At 45.4% G+C, this 13349-nt stretch overlaps 1 protein-coding gene across 2 annotated transcripts in view; it reads right to left on the reverse strand.

Moving 5' to 3' along the window:
- GATA4 (GATA binding protein 4) overlaps positions 1 to 12955 on the reverse strand; it is a 47522-nt gene extending 34567 nt beyond the window's left edge. For both annotated transcript variants that reach the window (XM_028520978.2, XM_028520977.2), the window contains exon 1: positions 11930 to 12955. In XM_028520978.2, coding sequence (XP_028376779.1) covers positions 11930 to 12536 — 607 coding nt within the window. In that variant the 5' untranslated portion in view covers positions 12537 to 12955. The remainder of the gene's footprint in view (positions 1 to 11929) is intronic.
- Between the last annotated feature and the right edge of the window lie 394 nt (positions 12956 to 13349).

The raw sequence follows: 13349 nt of genomic DNA on the forward strand, positions 1-13349 counted from the left end.
GGGGGGAAGGGAGGATGTAGATGAAACACAGCTGATAATGAGCTGATATTTGTCAAAGCTGGAGGATAAATAGTCACTCTCTACTTCTGCTTATGTTTGAAATTTAACATATTTAAAAATGTTTTTTAAAGGCAAGAATTGAACTTAAAACCTTCATCGTCACCTCCGAACCTCCTGATGCTCTGGTCCATCCCACAGAGTCTGGTGATGCTCACCTACATAAACAGGGCTTTTCTCTGTAATTATCTATGTTCCCATTCAAGGCCACCCCCACCCCTTATCTTACTTTACAAACTGTGCAAAAGAAGGTGGGATTACAAGAGTGCGGGACCCCCTCTCCGAGATCACAGCCTCACCCCTCTTCTTTCCCAGGGCAGGGAAGGTGGGATCTGGCTTGGGAACTACAACAGGCCTAGATTTTTGCCCCTTCTTTCCATCTCAGTGCAGACACGAACCACACCACCGCGCTGGGTCCTACTGCTACAGCACATACACATGAACTCCAAAGCACCCTCGTAGCATGCCACTGTCTTTCCACCAGAGTTCTTTCTCTAACTGGCGTTGGGTGCAGAAATGAAGAGGGAAGGCAGTCATCGCCTTGCAAGAGTGAGGCGAACAAACAAAATAAAACTGGGAGCCACTGTGTGTAGCTTGTCTACACTGTAATCAAAGTTACATCCCAAATGCTCGTCCTGCTGCGCCACTGCTCCCCTTTCAAGTCTTCTCTCACGGAGGCCAAATCCGAAGTCTTCAGATACCTCTGCTCGGTTTCCAGCCTGATGTCCTATCAACCTATACTGTGGACTAACTAGACTAAAGAGACATCCTCACCTTGGAATGTCCTTCCCTCCACGCAGTAAACTTCTAATCATCTCTTAGGAGTCCACACAGGAGTCCCCTCATGCAGGATGCCTGGTCTGAACTTCTGGCTACAAGGCCAGCTTAAGAATCCTCGGGCTCCAGAGGAACCCAGATTGAGCCCACTATAGCTCTCCGTACACCGTCCAAGCCTGCATGTTCACTTTTTATCTCCCTACCAGACCGTAAGCTGCCAGCACGCAGACACCATCCTGTTCATTTTTCATCTCCAGAGCCTAACAAGTGCCCTGCTCCCAGGAAGAAGGCAGAAGTATCTGTTGGCTGCTTGACTGACGAAGCCAGTGTGTCTGAGACTAGTGTGTGTAACAGCTCTGCCTTCTACGAACCTCATGCTGCCTCCCATGAGCGCAGACACTGAGCGGGTTTAGTAACAGAAAAGCAAAGGAACAATAAACTGAGACCTACTCTGAGGCCACTTAACCCATGGTTTCCCAAAGTTATGTTTACATTTGGGTAGCCAATCATTTTATTATGTATAAGAAAAAAATAAAACAGGGCCATCAAACCCAAAATTTCACAGATACTGTTGTTTAAAATGAAGCAGGTTGCCTTGGAAACAGACTTTACACAGAGTACATGAATGTGAGTTTGATGCAAGCTCATGAAGGTTGTGTTACTATGGTAGCTTTGGTATGAGGAAGGACAGCCAGCATCAACTGTTATCATGGGGGATGCAATAAGACCCTGGATTTTTAGCATGTCTGCTTCTGGCCTGATTTCTTAACCTCATAAATGCAGGTACTCAAGCTAAGAGAGACTTAGTAAGTAGTCCAAAGTCACCCAGCATGAAAAATGAGAGCACAGGACATGGTTCCCGGGGCCCTTGGTGTCAGACTGATGCGGTTTCACCTCAGTTATCTCCCCTAAAACGTGAGTTGGAAGATGCTGCTCATGTTTCCCAGCAAATCAGAGCTTCACAAGTCAATACACCTTGCAGCGGGCCGCTCACCTCACTTCAGAAGGCAACCACTGAGAACTTATAAATAGGCTCAAGCTTTAAACTGGCTCTACATAAGATACTGTAAGATTGAAAACCAAACATTATTATACACAACTTTTTTGTTTGATCGGCTCTTTATTATTGACAGTTCTTTCATTCAATTTTGCTCTATTTAAGGGATCATCTTCAGGACAGACTTAGTCACTAGTCTTACTAAAACTTTCTTCAATGATAAAACAACTAAACAGTAACTTTTATGGTTGCTTAAATATACAGATACACACATGCCTGTATATGAATGGTAACTAAAAAGTCAAAGATCGATACCTAACAGTGGTTATCTTTGGATGGTAAGATTACCAAATATTTGTGCATTGGTTTATATGAGGTTTTCATTTTCCCATAGGGAACATACATCAAGTTTAATAAAAGAAGAATTAAGTTTTTCTGATACCATTGGGGGGAAAATGTTTTTCTAAAGCCAAATGTTTTCTTTGACCTGGAAAACATTTTCTTTTTTTCACATAAGCGGTATTTTCCTATTAAGTGTGCGCTCCATGAGAACCACATTCTTTCTTTAGGGTCAAGTTAAGTTCTCTCTATACGCTAGGGAAAGGTTTTATTTGTTGTTTGTTTTCCCCGCCTACCCAATTTTGAGGGGTAACCTGTATTATTGCCTCTCTTTACATGGTTTGATTTATGGTCTTGGAAGTCAGGTCATTCTTTGCTAAGTCGAAGAAAAAAAGAGAAAAGAAAATAAAAATGGTTTCCCCACCTAATAGCTGATAAAATATCTGAAAAGGTCACTGCAGACCTTGACAGAAGCACATACAATTTCAACACAATCTGATAAAACAACAACTAGAAAACTTTTATCAGAAGAAAATGTAACTTGCCATTTCCCAGCTCGATTGTCTGAGCTTTTTAATCTGAAATGACAGACACCATAAGATAGGAAAAACTGTAGATAAGAAACCAGATTGAGTTGTCTTGAATCAGATCCGATTGTCTGCCCCTGGTTCAAACTCCCACACCTGCTTGAATGGGTCAATGAGAGTCTCTTGGCATGGTCGCCGAGGGGTTTGGAAACATCACAAAAGTGGTGAACTTTGAGACTTCAGCGTTTATTCTGCGATTATAATTAACCTGCTCACCAGCTGCTATCGATCAATTCTGAATTGAGGTGATAAAGTTTGACTGGATTGCTAGAAGTAAAAATGAAGATTTAAACTGGGAAGGAAAAGGACTTTTTAAAAAATCATTTAAGGACTGAATTCAATTTTAAAAAGCAAAGTTGGATCTGTGATTGGTTTGATAAGCCTCAGAAACTTCCCACCAAATTCTGGTAGTGACTCCGTGGCTTCTCATCCTCCAAAATGAAGGCTATCTGTGATTATTCAACACAGAGTGACAGACAGACTCATATTCCACCCTCGCAGAGGCTTCTCGGTGACTTTAAACGCATGGAATGGCTCTTACCTGCCTGGATTATATTCTTCCTTTGAGGAAAAAGAAGATATTTAAAGACATGAAGTCAATTTTGGGGATTCTGCAAAACACTGAAGGCCAGAAAAACAAATTCCCTTCATTCAGATAAGACGCTTGACTATCCTGGTTCAATTCTGATTACAGAGTGGTAATAGATAAAACCACAGGCCCCCTGCCAGAAACGAGAAAGTTTCCACTGATGCCTTCTGTGTTCAGCTCTGGCCAATGCTATGGGGGCTCTTCTGGCTTGAGGTTTTATTCAGTTTTGTGATCCATGTCCCTACTCTCATCTTCATTAGAAACATAATTACTGGGCCATGGCTGGGTAGCTCAGATGGTTAGAGCATCATCCCAGTACTCTAAGGTTGTGGGTTCAATCCCCAGTCAGGGTACATATAAGAATCAACCAATGAATGCATAAACAAATCTATGTTTACCTCTGTCTCTCTCTCTCTCTCTCTCTCTCTCTGTCTCTCTCTCTCTCTCTCTATCTCTCCTTTCCTCTCTGTTTAAAAATCAATAAGAAATATTTTTAAAAAAACATAATTACTGGGCTTTTCTCCTCTCCTTTCTCTGCTGCTCCCACAAATACATTTGAATCCTCAGAGAAAGGAGAATACAGAGATGATTTTCATTGTCTTTTAGGAAAGGGGTTTAAGAGATAACCATATGGTATTTCTCTTACACAGCCAAATGTACCCACCACGCCGCTCCCCAGTGAGAATCCTCTAGCGTGGGGGGTCTGAATTCTGGGAAATCTCTCTTTCATTCTCTGCACACCAGGATCAGGAAGCCGAAAAGGAAGCTTGTGCAAAACGGGGATTCCTGACATTGCGAATTCTGCAGTGTCAAAGTGAGATGGAAGACACTGCACCTGCAGACACTTTGGGGGGAAGGAAGGAAAACACAGAAGAGAAACTAGACTGGGGAAGGGAACAGGTGGAGAGCCAAGTAACAGAAACCCCTAAAGTTTAATCGAGTCCTTCCATCACTAAGCACCTTCTGTTTCTACAGGGATAAATGTAAATGGAAAGTGTGGTAAGTGGGGGAACCATGGTCCTGGAAGTCGGACTTAACCTGGTTCTAAGCCAGAGCTGCTGTGTCCTACTGGTAAGAACTGGGGCAAATTACTTAACCAATCTTTCCTTCTTTCTTTCCTTCCTTCTTTTCTTTCTAGAGAGAAACACTGATTCATTGGCCCATATATCTGTACATTTGCTGCTTGATTCTTGTATGTGCCCAGACTGGGGATGGGACTGCAACCTTGGCTTATTGCAACGATGCTCTGACCAACTGAGCTACCTAGCCAGAGCACTTCATCTGAGCCTCACTTCCCTCTCCTGCAAAATCAAGAATAATATCTCTCAAAAAGGACTTAAAAGTCCCTGACAGCTTCCTCATTGATCCTTAATAAAGGATCCAACCTCCTACATATAAATTGCACATACATAATGTAAGATACAAGCATATATGTAGTACAGGATATAGGCTACTATCTCTAAAAAGTTGTTAGCTAGTTTCCAAACCTTAATGTACCCAAACTTGTACATTTATTTTGTATAACTTAAAACAGATAGAGGCTATTCCTAATATAACCCCACCCATAGTATCTTTCCAACCTTTTTTAGAAGGAGACAAAGAAGGAGCTCTATAGATAGCCAATAAAATGTTTAAATAATTTTTCATGGACTGTGTAACATGAGGCCAAGGTCACTATAACAGACACCCATGCAAACCATAAGAGAGAGCTTTGTCCCCTGCACCTTGTTCAAAATGTGCAGGCTGGGCACCAGCAGACAAATACTTTTAGATGTCAAAAAGGCCCCTTCAAGTTCTTACAGCAGCGGCGGCAGCAGCAGCAGCAGCAGCAACAGCTTTCCCTGGGTCTGCAAGAATTGCCCTCTTCTAGAGCAAGGCAAGGATAAACCCAGTGATCTTGCCTCTTTCCTCTGCAGACAGAAACAGCAACCTTTGCAACTGGCTTCAGCTCTAAACTGCATACAACTCAGTCTCTTAAAAGAACAGGCTGAAAAGAACTGGCTAATACACTTATCTTGCCCTGGAGAGAAGGTAATTTGTTTTCTAACACAGTCCCATCACTGCCCTACATTAGTGGTTTTCAGGATGTAGCTCCAATGTAATCCAAGAGAGAACTGCTCATGCCTGGGAAGGTGCCCATGAGGGAGCCATGTCAGTGTGGGGGTGACCTGACAGCTGCTGACTGAGACCTGCTACCCAAAGACATTATTGAGCGTAGGATAAGGGTTTTGTCTCCTCAGTAAAGCAATCTGTTGTGTAAGCAAAAATCAAAAGCCAAATTCAATAAACATTTGTTTTAAAGTATTTTTGCCATGCATCCATAAACTAAATATAGAACCCTGTTTTTTTAAAAAAAAGAGGGAGAGTTTCAGGAAGTTAATCATGAACACTGTATGAAACTGAAAAACTGAATTGGTTTAATTTTTTAATTGGTAATATAGTCACATGTTTCAAAATTCAAAAGGTTGTTCACGGAAGCATTATTCACAAGAGGTGGAAACAATTCAAATGTCCAGGACAGATGAATGGATATACAAAATGTGATATATACATACAATGAACTATTACTCAGCATTAAAGAGGAAGTTCTCACACATGCTACAACATACTTGAACCTGAGGATATTATGCTCAGTGAAATCAGCTAGTCACAAAAAGGCAAATACTACGTGATTTCAGTTTTATGAAGTTCCTAGAGTCATCAGACTCATAGAGACAGAAAGTAGGGTGTGGTTGCCGGGGCGCAGGGAGAGGGAGGAGTGGGGAGAGGGGTAATGGGCGCAGAGGTTCAGTTTTGCAAGAGGAAACATTCTGAAAATCTATTTCACAACAATGTGAATATACTTAACACTACTGAACTATACATTTTAAAATGCTTATGGGGTAAAAAAAAATAAAGCTTAACTTTAATCTCCCTATATTTTAAATGTATTTTCGCGTTATTTAAGGAATTAATAAAGAAGCACAAAAATCAAAATGGTTAAGATGTTTGAAATTTTCAAAAGGCATAGATGGTGAAAATCCACTTCCACCTTTACCCCTCACTGACTGTGTTTACCAGGTTACAAACTCCCTGCGAATACTGTCTCCAGAGATAAATTAAGTATTTTCAAAGGCATATAATCTTTTTTTCCTTCTTCTTTTATTTTTTACACCAATATCATGCCACACGTACACCCTGCACTTAAAATGTCTTGAAGAGGACTCCAAGCCATTGCATAATAAACTTCTAATTTTTTAATGCTTTTATATGCCATTGTTTGCATGTTCCATATGTATACAAATAGCTCCTAATAATGCACATTTAGGTTATTTCCAATTTCCCTCATACAAAGAGTACTGCCACTAATATGTACCAGTTTATTTATAGAATAAATTCCTAGAAGTTGAATTTCTGGATCAATGTTATCTACTTTGTAATTTGTTGCTTTCACCAAGGGCTCTTCGTAAAGGTTGTACTGATTTACACCCCACGCACAGGTATTGAGTTCCTGTTTCCCCACCCCTCAGAGTATGTTTGTTTTCTTAGCTAACTTAAGTTCTTTAAAAAAAAATGGGGAGGAATTCAGAAGAAAGTGTTATCTAAAACTGTCTCCTGTGCATGCATCATTCCACCTGAGTGCTTAGAAAGTGACTAGCAAATGTGGCCTGACCTTTTGATGGGACACAATTGGGCAGGTGACAAGTCTCACTAGAAGCAGCGACACACCCCTGGCCACCCCCACACACCTTTTCCATGTAATCGGTTCTCAGCTGAGTACCACAGACCTGCCCAACTCTCTGGCTGACCTGCTCAGGGTGGTAACCGGAAAGTTAAACAACTTTGGTTTTCTCAAAGACTGACAAATCATTCTCTAGCCAAACATGCTACTTAAGACTTGATCTAAAAAAAAAAAAAAAAAAAGTTGATCCCACAAAGTTCCCTTTATAAATGAACCAGCTCTGAAACCAAATGGCCTCAGTGATCAGCGGCCCCCAAAAGATCCAGAAAATACTTCAGAATTTTCCTCCAACCTACACCATAAACAAACTTAGAATACCTCAAAAGAGGCAAAGCTTTTAAAGAAACCATCTGCAAAATACCGAGTGATACACATGCATTTTAACCAATCCTTAAAATGACTCAATATTTTCAGATCCTTTGTAAATAATATAATGCTTATTTCTTTATTACACAAAAGGGCTGTTATTTTATAATAGAACATGTTTTCATAGTTTCTCCAGTAACATCTACCACAATGCCATTTCGTTTAAGGAATATTTACATATAATTTTTTAATTTAATTTAATCTTTATCATATTTTCACATTACCTGTTACTCTCCTCAGACCCCCCTCTTCCCATACATATAATTTCCATTGTCTCCTTTTCAGTCTTAAGTATTTACAAGCATTAATTGCTACAAAAATTAACTTTATTGTGGTGTAATGTACACACAGTAAAACACTCCTGCTTTGACAGTACATTTCTATCAGTTTCGACAAATTGCTCTGCCTGCATAACCACTGCGATTGGATTCTTGAAAAAGAGACAGATACATCATCCCACTGCATCTATTTCACATGGACACAAACACAGACCTGAACCCTTGAAAGGTAAGAATTCTTTGCACAGCTCCACTGGCAGATGGCAACACAGTCTCTCCTTACAGGGGTTTATTATCTGGACAAGCCATGTTCCATATTCCATTTCAACAACTACAATCAAGTGTGAGAAAGTGTTCTTCTCAAACCTAACACCTGCTCACCTGGAGCAACACAAAGTTAGAAGGCCATAGACTTCTGCCTTTTAGATACCTGTACACTCTCACCCTCTCTTATCCACCTCATGACTTCTCCAATCTAAACAGTTCCAGTAGTTTCCCCAAGTTTCCAGAGCCCTCTCCCACCCTGACCTCTCTTCCCTGTGACTCTCCAGTGGGCCTTCTAAGCAGCCATTGTGTGCGGTTTGACCTGGGCAGAGCACTGAGGCAATTGCCTCCTGGATCTCTACTCAAATATTTGCCAAGTGCCCAACATGTGCCAGGTACATAAATATGAGTAAGACTCTGTACCTGCCCTCAGTAAGGTCACATAATTCCATTAATGCAGCCCAATTAATGATTTCAACTGTTGTTTTAGGGTCAGGGCGCATGCTGAACTTGGAATGAATTAAAAGTTCATATACGCTGCAGCCAAGGTAGAATAATTCCTTCCAACCTCAGTGCAGGGCTTTACAGAGGTCCCTGTTAGCTTTTATTACCTTGATTTTTGCCTTATTCAAAAGAACCAGCATAGTGCTGGCTGGTGTGGCCCAGTGGATTGAGTGCCAGCCTGCACACCAAAGGGCTGCTTGTTTGATGCCTGGGTTGCGGGCCAGGTCCCCACTTGTGGGCACACAAGAGGCAACCACACATTGATGTTTCTCTCCCTCTGTTTCTCCTTCCCTTCCCCCTCTCTAAAAATAAATAAATAAAATCTTTAAAAAAAACAACAACATAAGAACTCTGGCAAGATATTAACTATTGTGAATACTAAGGTGATTAATACTTCATAGAAAAATGGTGTTCTTTTATTTCTTCTCATTGAAATTCCAAACCCTTTTTGAGTGGAGGCTGAGCTAGTCTGCGTGGTTTTACCTATGGTGATAAATATATTATTTACTCAAAAGTCAAGTGGTGTTGTATCATTTCATGGTACTACCCAGTGTGGTGGTAAACAAGGGAATAACTGGTCTTTTTCTTTTTAAATTGCATGTGCTTTTCCTGGCAAACTCCTACTCATCCTTCAAGGCCAAATGCAGATGGCACCACTTAGGTGAAGACTTCCAGATTCCTAAATGAAGGGAAAAACAACCTGTCTTCTCCACTGTGCTCTGAAGTCACTGTAGCTCACTGCTGGGTCATGTACCCATATTCATATCTGTGTAGGGTGGTCAACCATCCCCCTTATTAGGGACTGTCCTAGGTTTAGCGCTAAAATTCCCAAGTCCTGGAAAACCTCATCAGTCCTGAGCAAATCAGAAAAATTGGTCACTCCACATGATAGTATGTGACTGTTTAATAAAATAGCCATCATTTATGAGGGGGCAAAGCCAAATACTTCATCACCTTATTTTAAGTTCTAGTTTAAGACAACACAAAAAGTAGTAATCACTATCCTTTTCTAAAGAAAAAGAGAAGAGACAGAGAGAGGTAAATAACTTGCCCAACCAAGGACATGGGGGCACGTAAATTGAATCTAGGTTTGCCTGCGTATACCCCCGCACCAAATTCCCATTTTAGGGCCTGGCGCAACTCTACACAGCAAGCTCTCAATAAACATCATGAAATCAGTAATTCTTGGTCATCATCCTTCTATCACAAACTGTCAACTAATATGCCAAGGCTGCTCCTTGAGAAAGCCAACAGGCATTTTCAGGAGGGTCCACGTGAGAGGATGAATGTATAAAAACCCATTCACATGCACTGTTTTTAATGTAATTTGCTTTTATGCGCCACCTGAAGATGTGAATGCCAACAAATTCAACCTCACAAAGATAACATGGAACCTTTCAAGACTGGCCCGCGTAAAACACTGGGCTATGTGCAGAAGAGGAACTCCAGCTGTTAGGCCAGACCTAAGGGCTGTGCTCAGGTGGGACGTCCTGAGCTGGTGGGACATTGCCCAGTGCTGGGAGGGCAGGCCACAGCTCTTGGCTAGCAAGTGCTCCTTGGAGGGCCCAGTGCCATCTGCTGACCCTGGAATTTGGGAATATTACTTATTCAATGCCCTCCTGCATGGTATGGGCTACATTTCAGAATTTAAAGATTCACACAGTATCTTTTTTTTTTTTTTTTTAAACATGGTTGTGGTTTTAGCTCTGATGACCAGGAAGTATCCTCCATCTTTGGCTTTTGACCTTCCCTTTCTTTCCTCTAACCAATCACCAAATTCTCGCCCCAGGGTTATAGGGATTAGAAAGCAAACCCCACCCCCGCCCCGCCCCCACACACCCAGTTCCAATTTAAAAGAAGTGGGACTATGGGGATTTTTAAAACAGAAGTTCTAGAGAGAACGGGTGAATTCTAAGAATGCAAGCCCAAAGCGCCCCACCCCACCCAAACACGCGCTCGGAGCTGCCATTGTATGGAAATGTCTAACACGCTATCTCTCCCAGGTCCTCCCCAAAGGCTCCGGAGGTTCCCCTCCTCCCCTGGGGTGGCTGTCTGGCTCCCCCGCGAGGGGAAGGGGGACACTAGGAGGCACAGGCTCAGACCCGGCGCCACTTCCACGGTTAATCAGTTTACCTGGGATGTGTATTTGGCTGAACCCGCCTAGGGACCTTCCCTGGCCACCCAGGGTCAGAAAATAATTTAAAAGCTCTTCAAAGTCTGGACGGGTCTCTGAGCCAGCCCAAGACTGCAAACCTGGGAGGGACAGGCTTTACTCTTCAAAGTGAGAACAAATGTGAAAGGATTTAGCACTTAGTAGGTAGTCAATAAATGTTAACTTTGTTTCTCCAATCTAGGCTTCCCCTCCCCCACAAAAGCCATCGCCGTCCACACCCGATCCAGTCCTTTCTGAAATTCTACGGGACCAGAGGTCGTTTGCATTTTTAACTGGAGGTCGCGAGTTTCCTTACCCTGCCAGCCCAAAGCGCCGAGGCTCTCTTTCAGACCTCATTTTGTTCATCTGCACATCAGGGCAGGGGGCCCGCGCCTGGCATCTTTCCCAGGTGTGACATTCAAGTGAAATATTAAATGGTGTCCATTATTATTTCTAACCTCAGTCCTTGGTACAAGAGGAGGCTCAGCACTTGGATGAGGCGGCCAAGTCTCCGTTAAGTCGGGCATTATAAAGAGGGCATCATAAAGAAGCCCCTGTGAGCTCACCAAGCTCCAGGACACTGAGCTGGTGGCGTTAAATGCACCCCTGGGCGCATCTGCCCCTGCAGACCAGCACGACGCGACGGCGGGTTCTGGCCCCAAGGCACCCGCGTGGTGCCGGCCCCGGTTCAACCCATCTGCACCACTCGTCTCTCCTTTGTTCCCGGTGTGAAATCCCCGACAGGAAAATCATCTGCCACCCCGAAGGATCCTCCAACTGGGCTGCCAAATGGCCCTAAAGATCTTGGTTGCCAAGCCAACGTAATCGGTTCCCCGAGGAAGGTTCTGAGGGAGGGCCGGGAGGAAAGGAGGACAGAAAGCCAGCGATGGCCAACGCCTCCACCGAGGGCTCCCGCGCGGTCGGCCTCCCACTGGCACCCGGGGAAGGGCGCTGCCCGGGCGCACGGCAGGGCCAGCAAGACCCCACGTCTGGGCTCCGAGGACGCGTTCAGACTTGCCACCTCAGTCTTCTCTCTTTCAGAAAAGGATCTAGAAGGCAGGCCCGCCCTCGGTTAACGGCGTCTGGGCTCTCCGGGGCTGTGACCTTCACCGCCATCATCTCCCCGCGCCGCCAGCTTCTGCCTTCCAGTTTGCTTTCCTTGGAAACTCACGCATACCGACCCGCGCCCCTCCTACCCCACGTCCCCACACCTCGTGAGAATTAAATGCCCCGACAGAGCTCTGGACAGCCTCTGTCCCGGTCCTCATCTGGCCCCGGTACTCGCGCTCAATACTCACCGAGATTGGGGTGTCGCGCGGTGGGGTTGGCGCGGCCAGGCAGGCTGTGCAGGACCGGACTGTCGAAGGGCCCGGCAGAGGCTGCAGCGGCCGCGGCCCAGGACGCACCCACGTCGGCCATGTAGGCTGGGTACGGGCTGGTGTAGGAGCTGGCGAAGCCGGCACGCCCGTACTGCTCGCGGCTGGTCAGGCCGGCGCCCGCCGCCCCGCCGCCGCTGCTGTAGGCCGCGGCTTCCCGGGCCGCAGCGGCAGCGGCAGCAGCTGCCAGGGACCCGGTGGTGCCCGGGAAGGAGAAGCGCGGCGACACGGGCGGCGGGGTGTAGGCAGCTGCTTCCTGGCTCCATCCCGGGCTACTCTGCTGGGTCCCAGGCCCAGCACTGGACGGCGCCGCACCGGAGCTACTGCCTGAGGTGGCCCCAGAGGCAGCGCCTCCGCCCCCGCCTTGGAGGTAAGACAGGCCCAGCACGGAGGAAGGCACCCGCGGCGTGGGCACGTAGACGGGCGAGGATGCAGCGCCCGCGCTGTGCATGAAGGCGCCCGGGCCGCCGGTCTCGTAGGCCCCCGGAGGGGGGCCGTGGTTGGCGGCCATGGCCAGGCTCTGGTACATTGCCCCTGCGAGTTCTCAGCCTCTGAGTCCTCTCCCTTGCGGGTCAAGGAGCAATGCACGGAGCGAAAAATTATCACAAAAACAAACAATAATGTTCAGGCGAGGGACTGTCACAAAAATGAAGATCAAAAATCAAATGTTTTTTAAAAATTCTTCAAAGATATATACGCATTCAATCCGTCATTGAGCAAAACACTTGTTTTACTCGGGGGAAATCCCAAATTAAATTTTTGGTTGTTCCTGGAAATGGTGGAGAGGCGGATCCAATCCAAGGCCTGGAGTTCCCGAGCGCCTAGGGGTGACTGAAGATGTGGGGTGGAGCATGGGCGCAGGTGCGGGAACCGGACCTTCGGGTCACGCCAGGAGCCGTCACTGCGTAGTCTTCAAGGCACCGGGGCCTCGGGCGCCGGGCGCGGTAGGCTGGCCCCAAAGCCTCAGGGCCTGCTCGCTGCAGCTGAGTCCTGAAGAACGACAAAAGGGAGGTAAGTTCATTCTGAGCTGTCAAAGCCCACTTCCCCTATGCTTGGTTGCTTCGCCCGCACTGCAAACGCAGTCGCCACTTTCGGGCCCAGCTTTAGAAGCCACGCGGTTCTGAGGGAAGCCGCGGTCTCTGTTTTTCCGGAGGCCGTGGGGTCTGGCTCACCCCTGGGGGAGCATTCTCTCGGATGTGCGGGGGCTTCCCGATTATTGATTGAATATGGAATTACTGGTTGTGATCTGGGCCGACTTTTTTGTGTTGCTCGCCAGGAAAGACTTTTATCGTATACTACTTTTAAAAAACGTATTATTGTGCCAGTATTTTATACGTCCAAG

This window comes from Phyllostomus discolor, chromosome 8, assembly GCF_004126475.2.
Source record: "Phyllostomus discolor isolate MPI-MPIP mPhyDis1 chromosome 8, mPhyDis1.pri.v3, whole genome shotgun sequence".
NCBI lineage: Eukaryota > Metazoa > Chordata > Mammalia > Chiroptera > Phyllostomidae > Phyllostomus > Phyllostomus discolor.